The following is a 17,262-nucleotide window of genomic DNA, read 5'->3' on the forward strand; positions in this document are numbered from 1 at the left end:
CCTTGTTAGTGGACCATTATCATCACCATCTCTTTCTTTTTTAAAAGATGTTTTGTTTTGTTTTTTGAGATGGAGTCTTGCTCTGTCATCCAGGCTGGAGTGCAGTGGTGCGATCTTGGCTCACTGCAACCTCCGCCTCCCAGGTTCAAGCAATTCTCCTGCCTCAGCCTCCCAAGAAGCTGGGATTACAGGCATGTGCCACCATGCCTGGCTAATTTTTGAATTTTTAGTAGAGATGGGGTTTCACCATGTTGGCCAAGCTGGTCTTGAACTCCTGACGTCAAGTGATCCATCTGCCTTGGCCTCCCAAAGTGCTGGAACTACAGGCATGAGCCACCACACCTGGCCTAAGAATGTTTTATTGTGGAAAAATATACATAATTTTACTATTTTAACCATTTTTAAGTGTGTAGTTCCATGGCATTAAGTACATTCACACAGTTGTGTGACCATCGCCACCATCCAGCTCCAGAACTTTGTCACCTTTTCAAACTGAAATCCTGTACCCATTAGACACCCACCCCCAATACCCCTTCCCCCTAGCCCCTGGCAGCCACCATCCTACTTTCTGTCCCTAAGAATTTGACAACTCCAGAGCCCTCATATAAGAGGAATCACACAACATTTGTCATTTTGTGACAGGCTTATTTCACTCTGCATAATGTCTTCAAGGTTCATTTACGTTGTAGCATGTGTGAGAATTTCCTTCCTTTCCAAGGCTGAATAATATTCCACTGTATGGACAAACCACTTTTTTAATCCATTCATCTCTCAGTGGACCCTTGGATTGTTTCTACCTTTTGGTTATTGTGAATAATGGTTTATAATAATTGTTTATTATATAGTGGTTTATTCACAATAAACCAAAATATGATTATACACATCCATGGATGTACAATTATCTTTTTCAGGTTCCTGCTTTTACTTCTTTTGGGTATATACCCAGAAGTGGAATTGCAGGATCATATGGTAGAATGGTCATTGTGTGTGTTTAATTTTTTGAAGAATTACCATACATTCATATTAGTCCATTCTCACACTGCTATAAAGACATGCATGAGCCTGAGTAATGTATAAAGAAAAGAGGTTTAATTCGTTCACCATTGTGCAGGCTGTACAGGCTTCTGCTTCTGGGAAGCCTCAGGAAACTTACAATCGTGGCAGAAGGTGAAGAGGAAGCAAGCACAACTTCACATGGCCAGGAGGAGAGAGAGAAAGAGGGGGAGGGGCTACGCACTTTTAAACAAACAGATCTAGGGAGAACTCTGTCACAAGAACAGCAAGGGGGAAGTCCCCACCCACGATCAATCACCTCCCATCAGGCCACACCTCCAACACTAGGGATTACAATTCAACATGAGATTTGGGTGGGGACACAGAGCCAACATTTAACACAGTGGCTGCAGCATTTGACAATTCCCAGTAACAGAGCACTAAAGTTCCAATGTCTCTGCATCCTCAGCAACACCTGTTACTTCCTGGTTTTTTGATAATCACCATTGTAATGAGTGTGAAGGGACATCTCATTTTGGTTTCGATCTGCTTTGCCCTAATGGCTAGTGATGCTGAGCATGTTTTCATGTGTGTGTTGGCCATTTCTAGCTTCTCTTTGGAGAAATGTCAGCCCCATGCCCGTTTTTTGATTGGGTTGTTTGGGTTTCTTGTTGTGCAGTTGTAGGCATTCTTTATATATTGTGGTATCCGTCTCTTATTAGATATGTGATATGCAAATGTCTTCCCCCACCCCGTGGGCTGCCTCTTCCCTCTGTTGATAGTGTTGATAGTGTCTTTTGATGCAAAAAAGTTTCTTTTTTTTTTCTTTAAGATGGAGTCTCACTCTGTTGCCCAGGCTGGAGTGCCGTGGCATGATCTCTGCTCACCACAACCTCCACCTCCCGGGTTCAAGCTATTCTCTTGCCTCAGCCTCCCAAGTAGCTGGGACTACAGACACCCACCACACCTGGCTAATTTTTGTATTTTTAGTAGAGACGGTGTTTCACCATATTGGTCAGGCTGGTCTTGATCTCCTGACCTTGTGATCTTCCCGCCTCAGCCTCCCAAAGTGCTGGGATTACAGGCATGAACCACTGTGCCTGGCCAAAAGTTTCTATGAAGTCCAACTTACTTGTTTTTTTTCTTTGTTGCTCATGCTTTGGGTGTCATATCAATACTGCTTTCTTAAAGGACCTGTTTTCTCCTTCCCACGTGAAACAGGTACGCACAGAGCCAGACCGTGTTTCCAAATCCAGATGCACACCCTGTCAACAGCAGCAGCACCCCGATGCCCGTCCTGCTGATGGGGCAGGCAGTGCTCCACCCCAGCTTCCCCGCCTCCCAACCGTCACCCCTGCAGCCCGCACAGGCCCGGCAGCAGCCACCACAGCACTACCTGCAGGTGGGTGCCAAAGCCCAGGGGGCCCCCGTGCAGGCCTGGGAGCCGGGCCACACTCCGTACCCCGAGTCTCAAAGATATTTTATTCCCTTGCTTTCAAGGTTGTTCTATCCCTAGTATAGAAGTAAGCCCCAGAAAGATTCTCATTTGATTGTTTTTCATGCTTAAAGGTTATGAAGTCTATATCTACGGAGTATGTGAAATTACGAGTCGGCTATTATGCCTTATGTGATTATGTGCTGAAAAGGTTCCTTTTTAAAAAAGTAGTTTTTACTCAAGGATTTGCATCTAGACATGTTCATAGTTTTTAGAGCAGAAGTCAAAAAACATTGATGACTATGTTGGACTTTTCAGTGTGTTTATAAAGTCCTATATAAACATAAAGTTAAATCACATTTAGTTAAAGATCCACTAACCTGCCTTAGTAAATACAGTGATGTGTGAAATTGGGCTTGCCAGGAAAATTTGGAGCTCATTTATATGTGGTCACTACTTAGAAGGCAAAAATCACTTCAGGCAAGTGCCAAGTATGCCAAAAGCAGGGAGGGTGAGAGCCACTGGTCTGCAGGTTCACTTGGGAGCCACACGTCTGCGTCTGCCAAGCTCCAGAAGGGCCTGGCCTTCCCTTGCCCATGTGCAGGGTGCCCCTTTTCACCCAGCCCTTCTGTGTCCTAGGGGGCTTCCTCCCTGGCCTGCAGCTCCACCTGCACCTGCAAAGCCATGGAGAATGAGCAGAGGCTGAGTCCTCTTGAGTACTGTAGATAGCGATGAAGATAGCTGTCCTTGAAGTTCTAGAATGTAGTTTAATTCCAATGCTGCTAAGCCATCTGTGCTGTAATTTTCGGATCTCCCTGACCCCACGCATAGTGGGAGTCAGCTCAGACTTTGGCTTTGCAGATCTTGTCAGTTCTCGAGACCCAGAAGTGATTTTGGATGGGAAATGAGCAACAGACAAGTTTGCACGCACCTGTTGCATACAAGATGCAGGCTATGAATACAGAGAGCTCTTCGGCCCACTCACTGCCCTTAGGGGCCTCGGGGTGGGGTGCAGAAGGTGGGTTAGCACAGAGTGCAGTCAGGCTCGGATTTGGGAAGAATGGGAGTGCTGTGGTGGGGAAGCCTTCATGGAGGAAGGGACTTGAGAAGAGGGAGGGCTCAGAAGGCATCCACTGCCGAGTCTGATGTCCAGGAAATGCCTGAAGTGTGGGAGAGGGTGAAGATAAAGGGACAGTGTTCCAGCCAGACAGCCTGAGCAAAAGTTCAGGGCAGCTGTGCCTGGGCAGCTTTGAGAGCAGGGGGGTGCTGGGTTACTTGCAGGAGGAGATTTCATGGAAGGGAATAGTGGGTGGTAAGATTGAAGTTTCCAAAGTCAGGCTTTGGCCAGTCGAAGCTTCTAAACTTCCAATCAGATGCTCCTAGTAGGTGCTGGTGAATCTGGAGGTAGCTACGGTATCAGGGACCAGCAGTGAAAATTGTGCAAATTGTATGTGTGTTTGGATTCTGCCCTGTCAACTATCTGCATGTGGCCTCAGGCTCCATCATCCAGAAACATTCTGGCTATAATGCAGATCATGTGCACGTGTTTATGAAACCATTCCCCACAGCCACAGGCCTAGGCTGATTGGGCCAGAAGGTGCCCCCGCTATTGGCAGAGAAGTTAGCTTCAGAATTCACCCTAAGGTTCCTTTCGTCCCCATCCCCACCACACCCCCAGGTCTTGCCAAAGCCACCTCTCCCCACATGACCCCCCAAGAAAGACAGCCCTGTAGTCTAACTCAATCTGCAGCATGCCCCACACTGCCCTGTAAGACAGCTGAGGGGCAGACATCAGAACCACCTCTGAAGCCCTTTGTTCTTTTTTTTCTAGGTACAGGCACCAACCTCTTTGCACAGTGAGCAGCAGGACTCACTACTTCTCTCCACCTACTCACAACAGCCAGGGACCCTGGGCTACCCCCAACCACCCCCAGCACAGCCCCAGCCCCTACGTCCTCCCCGAAGGGTCAGCAGTCTGTCTGAGTCATCAGGCCTCCAGCAGCCGCCCCGATAGTGCCCCGGCACTGAAGTCGGGACACAATCAGCTTTAACCAATGGATGAGGGGGGTGGCCACAGGAGATGGGGAGAGGAGTCTGAACTAAACCCCTGGCTTTTGTGCACACTGCATATGTTTCAGAACTCCTGGATGGTAACCATCTCTGGAGCGCAGTGCTTGCTGCAGTGGAAATGATCAGGAATACTGACCGTGTTTCTCTTGCCTCCGAGGTTCTTGGGCACACTCTATAGCCATACTGGACAGGAACCAGGTGCCCCGTGTAGGCATCGTTGGTCGGTTTACCTTCAGAGATGGCGCATCTCGCTGCATCCCCCAAGAGTGCACTGGTTGCTCTAGCCACCTGCGGCCCGCCCATCTGCGCTAGCTGGCCTTCACTCTCTTGATCATCTTTCCTTTGTATTGGAGAAGGACTGGGTCAGAGATCTGTTGGAGAGAGAGAATAAAGAGATTATTTTTCATTATTTTTAAATGGTTGTTTTTGTTTTAATTTGCACAGCTGCACAGAGGAAATAACTTAGGCACTTTCTGTTTTTTTAAAAAATAATAAGGTCTCATGGCTTCGTTCAGAGACCACAGTAACAACAACAGCCCACCAATCAGAGAAGCTGGTTGTTATTAACCAAGCTACAGATTCACACTTTCTGGCCTAAACCCTAATGGGATGAGGCTTTTCACCCCATGCCATGCTGGTGGTGATTTTTTAGCCCCTAAATAAAACACTGGACTGTTTCCTGTTTACTTCATTGATTGCAACTACAAAGGTGGACTCAAAGCAAAGCACAATCATGCCAGCCAACATTCCAGAATTCTGCTGAGAACTCCAAGCCTGTGAGGGGAAAGGTTTCACAAGCCAGACAGGCCTGGGGGACTGCAGTCCCCAAGGAGACCCCGCCATGTGCTGGCCCTTTGAGTGAGAATGCTGCATCTTTCTACATATCTTCATGAGAATACTGAGAATTGGATTTTCCTTTTCAAAATGCACTTTGCTTTTTTTGTATGTTTTGTTGAGATGTTTCTAAAGAAAAGATTTTATGTAATTATAAGATGAAGCGTAGTGAATTGTACAGTCGTTGTAATAATGACCTATTTCTATATAAAATAAAATTGTATGGCTTATGTGTAAATTATTTTGTATCTGAGATACCAGTTCCTTTCCCAAATATAAAAGTATAAAAGTTTTCTTGTGTTTTTCTGTGAGTGAAAATTTTGTAATAAATTAACAAATTTGTACAATTTCCTCTGTCCCTTGTTATACATCCCTGCCTACATCTTTTCACCAGTAATTCTTTTTTTCTAATTTCAAGATGTTTCAAGGATAATCAAAGATACGGAAAAGATGAAAGCAAGCAATCAGTAAGTCAGGCAGAGGCGTTCAGCTTTTTGAGCTGCAGTATTTGCATCGGCCTGTCAGGTTCTGATCTTTGTATTAAAGTTTGTGCCAGAAAAACAATGGTTTACTGTAGAAGTGACAGCAAAACAAAACAGAAAAAAAGTTTCTGGAAACATCTCAATCTTTTCTTTTTTCTTTTAGACAGAGTCTCTCTCTCTTTCCCAGGCTGGAGTGCAGTGGCACAATCTCAGCTCAATGTAACCTCTGCCTCCTGGTTCAAGTGATTCTCCTGCCTCAGCCCCCCGAGTAACTGGGATTACAGGCACCCACCACCATACCCCGCTAATTTTTGTGTTTTTAGTGGAGATGGGGTTTCGCCATATTGGCCAGGCTGGTCTCGAACTTCAGACCTCAAGTGATCAGCCCACCTCGGCCGACCAAAATGCTGGGATTACAGGCGTGAGCCACCATGCCCCGCCAACATCTTAATCTTGACACAGGTAAAATCCATGGAGGCGACCAAGACATTCTCCACCAAAGCTCTCATTTATAGCCCATCATTAAACTCACTCAGCCGGAATTGCATGGGGTTTCGCCACCAACATTTAGATATCAGTGATGTGGGCAGCATATGTGTGTCTCAATATAAGATGTGTACACATATGCCATGTTGAGGGTGGGAGCATAGCCGCAGCATCTAGAAGATTTCTGCCAACTACAGACAGCCAACCCATCATGAGGCTTCATGGGGCTGAAGGAGGGTACCCTGGTGTACTGTGGTTGAGAACAACTGCAGTGGCAATGCCCTTTCCAAAAGCATTGGCCCAAGAGAGGAAAGTTCTTTCCCTGCTGCATTGCTATGGCTCTCTGCTCCTACTCCTCCCGTGTAGAATGCGGATGGCTCTTCCCAGTTCTATGACTAGGATCGGTTTTGGATGGCAGAGATGGTGCCGTATAAGTACATCCAAAAAGTTTTATTATGCATACAATTGTTCTAATCCTGAGAAAAAGGTAAGTGAAAATATTTTGCGCACACTAGAACACTTACTCTTTAAAAGAACCAGAAATGAACCCGCTTCTTAAAAATGCTGTGTGAAACTTTATTCACTATTTTTACATGTTTTATAAATGCAAAGGTTTCTAGGTCTGATTTGTCTGTAAAAGAATTTGTATTTTAATTTGCTGTCAGCATATTTTTAAGCAGAACAATATTTTTAATGGACAGCATATTTATCGTCCTAGGATTTTCTAGCTGGAAGTCATTTAAAAAGGGCAGAGTGTGCCTTGCTACTAATTTGATTTAGCTTTGCTTAAATCTTACACGTGTTCAGAATTTGGATACACTCAGAAAACTCTTATTGTGTAATATTTCTTTAAACCCACATTCATCATGGGAATTTTAATCCCTAAACTTTTGATTCATTAAAGTTTGCTCATTAAAAGGCTATTTTGCAACCCTGTCCTATTTCCAGAAAGACCATGACCTATTTGGAAAACTATAAAGTCTTGGCTCATGTGAAATGACTGAAATGTGAACTGGGAGTACACTGTTTATGATCTTTTCAACTAAGTTAAAATGTCTCTTCTGTCTCTAATTCAACTAAAGTTCATTACATTCATTTTAAAATGTTGTTTGTGCATGCAACGTGGGGAACTAGCCAACTGTTCTAAGCCATGACATTTCACACTCTTGTCTAAATTATCTGGTAACATTTGTTTTGGTACAAGACTGCTTTGGTTTCCCTCTTCACTTTGTGTAGGCACAGCCTGAAGGTCTCCAAGTCTGCCATTATTGTCCCAGAGAAATAACTAATTTGCATCCTCTAGGGACACCTGTTAGCAGCTTTTTGGGCAGACATGCATGAATTTCATACTATGCATACAAACAGCTTTATTTTTCTGGAGAAAAAAGCTCATTGGACACACAAAAAAGAAAACAACTCTTGTAGAATTTTTGCCTAACCACACTTAGGCACATCTATGATATTGACTCATTTTAAAATTACAATTACCTTTTTTATATGTCATGTTTTATTTTAAGCATGAAGACAGGAACTCATGGCCTTTTATGAACTCAACTTTTCTAATTGACCATTGTTGTTTATTTCATGCTCAAATTGGTACAACCCGGCCAGTGAGAGCCGGCTCCTATGTTTGGCTCTTTTCTCTTTGTAGCATTGCCCGTCAGAAATCAGACTCCAGATTTCCTTCTGGGAACAATACAGTCAAGGCCCATACTGATTGATTGATTTTTTTATTTTTCCTATCTCAAAGCATGGAGACAACTACCTCCAAGGAGTCCTGATTCCTTTTAGTTAAAAAAAAAAAGATTAAAATCTAGACGCCTAGAGTAAGACTAAGAGCTGGTATTGGGTCAAGTGCTGCCTCTGTTGCTATTACTGGGTCATCCTGTTGTGATGGAGCTGAAAACATTTCCAGTCATGAAATCACATTGATTTCTGCAATGTAATATATATTATACTGTAGTCTACTTTTCTAATGTGATTTTGTTCAGCATTTTCACCTAAACTGACATTCCATATGAAGTCAGTTATGAACTGTTGATTTTAATTTCAAATACCTCCTGTGCCATTCCTCTCCTCTCTGTCATATTAGTTGCTGCCTCATTTGGGCCCCATTTAAGCTGGGTCACAGAAACAGCCTCCACACTGACCTCCCAGGCCTGGGCTACCCACACTACCTCTTTAGCACCTCTTCACCACCACGCCTCTTTCCTTTTAAAAATCTTTCGGCGGCACTTCTTGGAAAGTTCCACCGGACCTTTCTGGAGCTCAGTCCAGCATGAAACTGCCAAGGAGGACTCCTCTAGCCCCTTAGATTTGTCGCCCCTAAAGCTGGTGGACGGGAATGCAACCTGTCTACTTTCTTGCTGCCCCCACAGGGAAGCATTCAGATCTAGTTTCATTTTAAGGATTCTCTGCTAATCAGTAAAAGTAAAAACATGTGAGTGATTAGCCCAGCTAACAAACACCAGAGAGTTATAAAGTTCATATTATGTGGTTCTGGTCTCTTTGAGGCCCAGCAGTCACTGACCTGGTCCCTGGGGCTTAGGAGGGAAAGAGAAGCTGGAAGCGTCTGCAGAACTCTAGGCAGGCAAATGATTTTCAGTCCTCAAACCTAACAGTCCTTCTTATACCTCTGTTCAACCTTTATGTGAGGCAGGAGAGTTGACATCTTAGAGGGACGTTTTGTAGATTCCCACTGGAGGGGTCTATTTATTTCAACAAGAGGTAGGATCTACTCACATTTTATCAGTTATACGGAAACTTGAGTCAGCTGGCACTAGACTTCTGATTTATTACAGTAACACTTTTATTACCTCTAACGGATGGTACCCTAGAAAGCTGTCCCTTAATCCCTCTCTAGGTGCTGGGATAGAAGGGGCAAGATCCCATCTTCAGAGAGTGATTGCAGGGAGCCAGGATCAGAACAATGATCTGAAAAGGGCCCTGAGGTATGAAAGGCCTGAGGCAGGCTTTAGGGTGCCTGAGCAAGACGAAGAGGAGGCGGAAAGGAGATGAGAGCAAGCACCATTCGGTTGAAATAAATTGTGCTAGCCCCTTTTCTTCCTTGTTAACAGAACCCCACTTCCGTGCATTAAAAGCAATGTGTCTAGCCTGTAATCCTAGCACTTTGGGAGGCCGAGGCGGGCGTATCACAAGGTCAGGAGATCGAGACCATCCTGGCTAACATGGTGAAAACCTGTTTCCACTAAAAATACAAAAAATTAGCCAGGAGTGGTGGCAGGTGCCTTGTAGTCCCAGCTACTTGGGAGGCTGAGGCAGAAGAATGTGAACCCAGCAGGCGGAGCTTGCAGTGAGCCAAGATCACGCCACAGCACTCTAGCCTGGGTGACAGAGAGAGACTCCATCTCAAAACACACACACACAGAGAAAACAAAAAAAACAAAACAAAAGCAATGTGTCTAGCCCAGCCCAAAAAATACACAACTCATCATTAGGCCAAAGTAATGATGACAATCCCATTTGCTTTTGGCGGGTATGTGCTCTCCCAGCCTAACTGAAATGGAGTCCCTGGTTCTAGCCAATGACAGGCAGAAAGCTACAGGAGGTTTCTGGAAAGGCCTTTGGAGTCTGATAAGAGGCATGGGGGAGGCTTGCTTGTCCAACACCATCTCTTGCCTTTGAGGACTGCTGGGAAACCTACAAGTGCAACATCTACCTTGATACAGGATGCAAAGATTCCTCATGAGATCAGAGTCCCTGTTCCAGCCCAGAAATTGCCTGCCTCCAGTCTTGTCTGTGAGGTCCTGAAACATGTCCACTGCTGAAAACTCTGTTAGTAGGTTAGGGGTGACTTGGTCCGGGCATTTTCCCGTTCACCAAAGTGCCAGGCATTAAGTGGACCCTTTCAGCTTGGGACATCAAGCTCTTTCGTCCTGAGAAATTTCCCTTAAATTCAAGGTACCATCATCATGAAGTTTCACAGCTTTAAAGATCCTAAAATCTTTCAGAGAGAAAAAAATAACGCATCACTTCTCAACCACACCGAAAAATGGAAGACAATGAAACCTGCCTTCAAAATGCTGGGGAGAAATTCTTTTCAATTTAGAATTCCATATAAGCCAGAATTTAAATTTGAGGGTTGAATAAATTCTTAGATATCTGAGGGCTCAGAAACTTTTTAGCTTGTGTACTCATCTTACGAAACCACTAAAAATGGTGCCCTCCTATGAAAGAAGGGAGTTCGTCAAGAAAAAGGAAGACATGGGTCCACAGATCCAACTGACTGTCTCCGAATCTCTAGGCTGGTGACACGCAGTTCCCCGTTCTCTGGGGACCTCCTCAGATCTCCCTGTCGTGTCATCTCACATCTGTCATTTCTCGGGTCATATCCAACCCACTCGGTCACCCATGCACCCGGACGACGCGACAGGCCTGTGGCTCCACCGCCCTTGACAGCAACGACTGGCAATCCCGTGCCGGCCCTGCTCGACGCAAGCACCTCCAACGCCGGGCTGCGTCTTAGTGACTCTGGGACCGCCAGCCAGGTATCTCGCTCGACTCAGGCTCAGTCAGTGTTGGTCGGATGCATGAATGAATGCGGAAAACAAACGAAAGTCTCTCTCTCTGGCCCTGCTCCCATACATCTGTAGGCCTGGGTTTTGGTTTTATCCGAAGACTTAGACACGAGACGCAAGTTCCTTCGCGGAGCCAGACGGACTCCCTCAGAGAGAAACTGGACTCGAGCTCGCGACCCAAAGGCGCGGCCCCGCCCCGACGCCCTTTCGCTGTCCCCACTTCGGCGCGCGCCGCTGACGTCACAGCCTCGTCTCTCCCCTTCCCTAGCCACACCCCCTTGCCTGGCGACCCGGAAGTTGTACTTGCAACTGCGGCTTTGCTTCTCCCACAATACTTCGCGCTCTTCCTTTCCAGCTTGGACCCGGCAGAGTGAGTATGGGTGGCGGAGTCTGGGCTTCTGGAATCCGGCCCCATCCTCCTTTGGGATTGTGTTAACTGGGACCGCAAAATCTCTCCCGAGCTAGCCCGGGTCTCCGGTTGTGGGAAATGGGAATACACGCTGCGTTTAAGGGCTCCCGAAGCCTGAGGAGGAAAGTGTCCGGGCTTAGGGGAGCCGGGGCGGCAGGTATTTCCAGATCGGAGGTGTCTGAGGGGCGCGGGTGCGTAGGCCACTGGGTGACCGACTTAGCCTGGCCAGACTCTCAGCACCTGGAAGCGCCCCGAGAGTGACCGCGTGAGGCTGGGAGGGAGGACTTGGCTTGAGCTTGTTCAACTCTGCTCTGAGCCTCCTTGTCGCCTGCATTTAGATGGCTCCCGCAAAGAAGGGTGGCGAGAAGAAAAAGGGCCGTTCTGCCATCAACGAGGTGGTGACCCGAGAATACACCATCAACATTCACAAGCGCATCCATGGAGTGTGAGTATCCCTGTAGCCGCCCTGGGGCTCGAACTCATGCGTCTGGTTGTCACTCTCAGAGATGCGCCGAATCATCTCCACCGCAGTCTCTTCCTCTTGTGGCCTTCCCTATTTCATTCATTGGCAATTTAACAAATCCTGTGGGCTCTGCTTTCCGAATACATTCACCGTCTGACCAGCTGCGTTGGTCTTTCTGACCGTCCCCATTCTTACTGGAATGTTGACAGTAGCAGCTCCCTGCTCCTGTTCCCTTCCCTACCCAGACATGCGTAGGGATCTATTCTCAGATCCTGCATCGGTCTATCTTAGGTTAGAAATCAAGAGTTCTTGCCATGATCCCACATTGGCTGACCCGCTTAATCATACCGGGCATGCTTCTGTTTCAAAGTAGCTGCTTTGTTGAATTTTTACTCTTTTATTTTTCCCTATGCCTGAATTTTTTTTCCACAAATAAATGCTTCGTTGCCTTTAGACCTTGAGTCCAATGTCACCCTTTTTTTTTTTTTTTTTTAAGACGGAGTCTTGCTCCGTCCCCAACCTGGAGTGCAGTGGCGCGATCTCGGCTCGCTGCAACCTCCGCCTCCGTGCCTTAGCCTCTGGAGTAGCTGGGATTACAGGAGCCCGCCACCACACCTGGCCCACCTTGGCCGTCTTAGAGAAACCTGCAGCCCCTTTCCCTAATGCTTTCTCTTTTCCCTGGTTTTTCTCTGTAGTACTAGATACCGTCAGCTGTAACCAATAGGTTGCTTACATAAGCTGTGTGAAGAACAACGGATTGCCAACTGCTGTTATTTCTACTACCTTTTACTTCTGGATGTTTAAGTATTTAAGTGAAGTGAACTTGCTTGATGCGTTCATAGAGTTAACTGTTGCCCTCATCATACTCAAGAAGAAACCTGCCTGCACATTTCAGGCCCCTGCTCTTTAAGCATAGATGAAGTTAATAGCATTGAATGATCTGTTCCAAAAACATGTCCTGTCTTAAGACATGACATTTAATCAAATTTAATATTTTGAGGATTTCAGAAAGTGGATTATACATCTTCTTGTCCTAAGTATTATGCTAGTTGCTGGGCATTACACACTGGTGGGAAAAAAAGCTTGTTACTGCCTAGTTGAAGGTTTGGTTTAGGCTGGTTTTAAGAGGACATACCATCTACAGTAAGTCCTCACTGAGCTTGAAGCACACTGGCCAGTTTCCAGGAGCCTATCAACAACATTGAGGATTTCTTACATGTACCTAATTTCATGCTCCTTTAATTTGTTCACTTTATGTTTGAATCGTAGGGGCTTCAAGAAGCGTGCCCCTCGGGCACTCAAAGAGATTCGGAAATTTGCCATGAAGGAGATGGGAACTCCAGATGTGCGCATTGATACCAGGCTCAACAAAGCTGTCTGGGCCAAAGGAATAAGGTGCTAAAGTTATCTGTATTTGAAGGTGAACTTTTGCAATGACACCAGCTTCACTTACCCTACGAGAGCCCGTATCAGTTCAGTAATTTGGTTAGTGCACGTGGAAGTATAAAAAAAAATACTGTGACTGTGACTTAGGTTGGGTAGTATCTGCAGGGAAGCCCTTAATTTAATGGCTTATGAACTGAGACCCAAGTGAAGGAGCCAGCAGGGTAGGGTGGGAAAGAGCATTGCACAGAGAGGAAGCTTGGCGGGATCTGGGAGCAGGGTGGTGAGTGCAGGTAGGGTGGAATAAATGACTGAGCCCAGTGGAGGAGGAGGGAGGGGTGAGGGCTGACCATGTAGGGTAGCTCTAGACAGCAAGGCAAGTCCACCATGAGAGAAGTGGTTCTTGGCCTGGGACAGTTTACCTGTCCTCCTCGGGGTTGTGGCAGGGGCAGTGTTTTTTGTTGTCACTACTGAGGGATACTATGGGCCAGGGACACTAAACACCCTACAATTCATGGGGCTGCTCCCTCAAAGAGTTGCCTAGCCCAGGTGTTAGTGCTGGTGTTGGAGGACCCTGCTCTAAAGTGGAACCAGAAAGCAGGGGAGGCTTGTGCTTTAAAGGATGTCATGAGGTGCCAGAACAGAAGTGGAGTGAAGGGCAGCTAGAGGAATGATGACAGTGTGGACTACTTGATTCTGGAAACGGGTGCGGGGAGGACTGTCTGCATCTGTGTGGTATTTAAAACTTAGGATTAAGTGAGATGAACAAGACAGGGACCTGAGACCTAGCTCTTCTGTGGGTGGACATTTAAGGGTGCAGCAGAAGAGGTGTCCTCCGATGCCTGCCTTGGGATAAGAGGAATGGGATTACAGGAGCCAAAAGAGGTCCTGAGTTTATAGGAATCCGGGGCCTAGAACAATACCCGGCACATCCTAAGATCGATAGAGGAAAGAGAATCAGCTGTGATGCTAGAGAGAGGATGAGATAAGACAAGGGGATTGCATGTGGAGATAAACTGAATATGCGCCTGTGGCAGAGTTTTTAACAGTGTTTTTTGTTTTGAGATGGAGTTAATGTTGCCCAGGCTGAAGTGCAGTGGTGTAGTCTCAGCTCACTGCAACGTTCAGCTCCTGGGTTCAAGCTGTTTTCCTGCCTCAGCCTCCCAAGTGGCTGGGATTACAGGCAGCCACCACGCCTGGCTCTTATTTTTTGTATTTTTAGTGGAGATGGGGGTTTTACCATGTTGGCCAGAGTGGTCTCAAACTCTTGACCTCAGATGATACACCCACCTCAGCCTCCCAGAGTGCTGGGATTACAGGCTTAAGCCAACGTGCCTGGCCTTCACAATTTAATGTAACAAAAATCACATAACAAGTTTCTGGTGATAAAAGACTAACACATTTGGACCCAGATATCTGCGTAGGATTATTTGGTTGACTATCAATGGTGGCTACCTTAACATATCTTCAAACAGGCATCCCTCCTGTGGTAACAGCATTTAATGTTCATCTGGGGGTTATGTTTCATTTTCCAGGGAACTGGTAAGTTCTAGGTTGGTCAGAGTAGAGCAAAGGACAGCATTAGAAGCAGGGATCTGAGATATGTGAACACAGCTAGTGGCTGCTTGGGTGAAAGGAGGCATTGACTTTAGCAACACAATTATGTTTTTATTAGGAATGTCCCATACCGAATCCGTGTGCGGCTGTCCAGAAAACGTAATGAGGATGAAGATTCACCAAATAAGCTCTATACTTTGGTTACCTATGTACCTGTTACCACTTTCAAAAGTAAGTTCTCCATCCTATAAAGCCATTTAAGTTCATTAGAAAAATGTCCTTACCTCCGTTAAAATGTGAATTCATCTGTTAAGCTAGGGGTGACACACATCATTGTACCCTTTTTAAATTGTGTGTTGGTGTGGGAAGATGCTAAAGAATGCAAAACTGGCCCATATCTGGGATGTAAAAAGGTTGTGGAAAATAGAATGCTACACGCCCAGACCCGTCTACAAAAGGTTTTTAGAGTTGAAATATGAAATGTGATGTGGGTGTGGAAGTTGACTGTCATTTTCTTTACAGATCTACAGACAGTCAATGTGGATGAGAACTAATCGCTGATCATCAAATACATCAAATAAAGTTATAAAATTGACTTTGTTTTGGTTCTTTTTAGTTGCAGCATAATGTGCTTGTATATCCTATCCTAATTATGGGATCATTTGAAGAGCTTTTCCCACATTGATTGCCTGTGTTGCTTTCTCCCCATCCCCTGGGGTTGGATTTGTGAACAGGGTCTAGGCAGGTTTTTAAAGGTGATTTCAAATTGCAACCTAGTTTTAGAACCACTGTTCTGGGTAGTTGGGATACTGAAGGCATATTGTTAATGATTCTACTTGTATGTTTTGCTAATTCAAAGATAAGCATTTTTCCAGAAACCAGGATGTAGAATCCATTTGCCATTGGCATCATAACATTTTATGAAACAACTTTAAAATGACATACTATTTGTAGCATCTTAAATTTAATGAAATTAATGTGGCAGTACGTCTTTTAAGTTTCTGCCTACATCTATGTTGAATATAGTTGTCTTCTAAAATAATTGATTTTTGGTGAGATAACCAGATGCATATTTTAACTCATTTGTAATGGCCCTGTTGTACCTGGAGCCAAGGTTCAGAAGTAAAGTTCCTTAAGGTATCAATAACAAAAATTTGTATTAATAGTTCAGTCCTAAAGCAGTGTTGCTGGGATTGTTTCACCAGCATTTGCAAGCTGTATGTTAAATGCTGCCATAAAGAGGTCTCTGAAGCCCCACTGGTGATGGAGGGCACCCCCAAGGTGGGGCTGAGAAGTGTACCTAGTGTTGCACCACCCAGAAACCATGGATGGGCAGCAGCAACGTCTCCTGCTTACTCATTCACTGCCACAATCTACAGCTTAAGACACTTAACTACAAGGTAAAAGAAAAGGACCAAGTAAATACAAAAAGTTTCTTATTAAAAAACTTGGAGGCCAACATTGAAAGCATGGTTTGTACACAACATTTTTGGAAGGACATATAAAGTGAATACAACCAAATATATTAAAATGGTTTCAATTACCAGCATTGAAACAGTGCAAAAAAAAAGCCAAATACAATTGCACAGATAGTGGACTCCCTTAGATCTTGAACGTGAACTTGATTCCTGACCTCTCCCATTATCATTCCAAGTGAAAAATGAAAGTATGGAGCTCTCTCAGCTTCTTGGTTAGTATGATACATCGTGTTCATCTGAGCAAAATCACACTAGCATCACAGTAGAAGTGCCCATTTCAGCCAATCTGGTAAAAATTGCAAGTTGGCACCAAGTGAACCAATGGATACCCTAGGGCGCTGACAATTCTCAGAGAATACATAGAAATGCTTGAGGGTTGTGTCGGTTCCCCTGGCCAGTTTGTCAGGTTGTTTATCCAGATGCCCCATTTGTAGAGTAGACTGAAATCTCGGTTTAGGGCTGACCCCAAGAAACAGTCTGGTCCGTGCTTTGGTATGGCAGACTCCAGTGTGCATAGCAGCTGCTATCTTGCTACAAGTTACTCAGCTTAAGTTCAGACTGTGATTGGTGGCTCATTTCAGAAGTTTTGAGATTGTACTGATTGATCTTGGCATTTTCAAGTTTGGATTTCATGTCCAGTGGCTTTTCAAAAAAGTTTACTAATGATTGTTCAGTCAGAAGTGAAGCTAAAATATGTTCAAGGGAGACAGTCCAGTCCGCTTGTGCCTCCTCTGGAAATGCCTGGGAGTCCTGGGGTGTCTTCCCAGTGTCTGCAAAAACCGAGTCCTCAGGAGAAGGAGCTGAGGCCTGCAGCTCCTCCCCACACTCCTGGGAGCAGCTTCCAGAGCTGCTGCTTCGCTGCCCCACCTCTCCGATCTGCAGCAGCAGCGTGGTGACTGTCGCGATGGCTTGGTACAAATCGTTTTCTTCTGGATCTTCATGGAACATACTGTACAGAGTTTTACAGAACTGGATAAATTCTCTCTGAAATTGAAATAAGTCTTATGTAGCAGCAGAACCAGGGTGGAAGTGTCCCTTTTTTTTTTTTTTTTTTTTAACATGATACCTGTGACCTTTGAGAAAACGACAGTACTTTTGAAGACACACAATATAAGAAAAGGTAGTCTCTGCCCT

General features: G+C 45.3%; 3 protein-coding genes and 1 long non-coding RNA gene across 46 annotated transcripts in view; 2 read left to right on the forward strand and 2 right to left on the reverse strand.

Annotated features, from left to right (window-relative positions):
* Positions 1-5,679, forward strand: part of NPAS2 (neuronal PAS domain protein 2) — a 175,995-nt gene extending 170,316 nt beyond the window's left edge. For 6 of the 9 annotated variants that reach the window (XM_045368487.2, XM_074011135.1, XM_045368488.2 and 3 more), the window contains 2 exons: positions 2,215-2,395; positions 4,260-5,679. In XM_045368487.2, the coding sequence (XP_045224422.1) occupies positions 2,215-2,395; positions 4,260-4,442 (364 nt within the window). In that variant the 3' untranslated portion in view covers positions 4,443-5,679. The remainder of the gene's footprint in view (positions 1-2,214; positions 2,396-4,259) is intronic. The other 3 variants (XM_074011134.1, XM_074011137.1, XM_045368486.2) reach the window with 1 other exon arrangement.
* LOC123568263 (uncharacterized) lies at positions 1,070-11,082 on the reverse strand. The gene is made up of 2 exons (XR_006691441.3): positions 9,980-11,082; positions 1,070-4,869 (listed from the first exon to the last, which is right to left on the reverse strand). It is a non-coding gene; the product is annotated as an uncharacterized lncRNA (long non-coding RNA).
* A 55-nt stretch (positions 11,083-11,137) lies between these two features.
* Positions 11,138-15,245, forward strand: RPL31 (ribosomal protein L31). Of its 5 annotated transcripts, none has more exons than XR_012421966.1 (5): positions 11,138-11,404; positions 11,586-11,692; positions 12,980-13,130; positions 14,769-14,881; positions 15,173-15,245. XR_012421966.1 is itself a non-coding variant. In XM_015433182.3 (5 exons), exons 2-5 carry the CDS (start codon positions 11,586-11,588, stop codon positions 15,202-15,204), a joined length of 378 nt encoding a protein of 125 aa, XP_015288668.1. In that variant the 5' UTR covers positions 11,138-11,404; the 3' UTR covers positions 15,205-15,245. The 5 variants fall into 5 exon arrangements, 3 of the variants coding, with proteins under 3 accessions (XP_015288668.1, XP_015288667.1, XP_073867239.1); XM_015433182.3 differs by having other exon boundaries at positions 12,980-13,105; XM_015433181.4 differs by having other exon boundaries at positions 11,138-11,208; positions 12,980-13,105.
* Positions 15,246-16,069: 824 nt separating this feature from the next.
* TBC1D8 (TBC1 domain family member 8) overlaps positions 16,070-17,262 on the reverse strand; it is a 241,555-nt gene continuing 240,362 nt past the window's right edge. For all 31 annotated transcript variants that reach the window (XR_012421958.1, XR_012421956.1, XR_012421953.1 and 28 more), the window contains one exon: positions 16,070-17,112. Coding sequence is in view for 25 of the 31 variants with exons in the window: in XM_065526645.2 (XP_065382717.1) it covers positions 16,660-17,112 (453 nt within the window). In the remaining 6 variants the exon portion in view is untranslated. The remainder of the gene's footprint in view (positions 17,113-17,262) is intronic.

Source organism: Macaca fascicularis, chromosome 13, assembly GCF_037993035.2.
Source record: "Macaca fascicularis isolate 582-1 chromosome 13, T2T-MFA8v1.1".
NCBI lineage: Eukaryota > Metazoa > Chordata > Mammalia > Primates > Cercopithecidae > Macaca > Macaca fascicularis.

Coding starts and splice junctions, on each gene's coding strand:
- RPL31 (XM_015433182.3), top strand. CDS start 11,586: ATGGCTCCCGCAAAGAAGGGTGGCGAGAAGAAAAAGGGCCGTTCTGCC. Junction 13,106..14,768: donor GTCTGGGCCAAAGGAATAAG/GTGCTAAAGTTA, acceptor TGTTTTTATTAG/GAATGTCCCATACCGAATCC. Junction 14,882..15,172: donor ACCTGTTACCACTTTCAAAA/GTAAGTTCTCCA, acceptor TTTTCTTTACAG/ATCTACAGACAGTCAATGTG.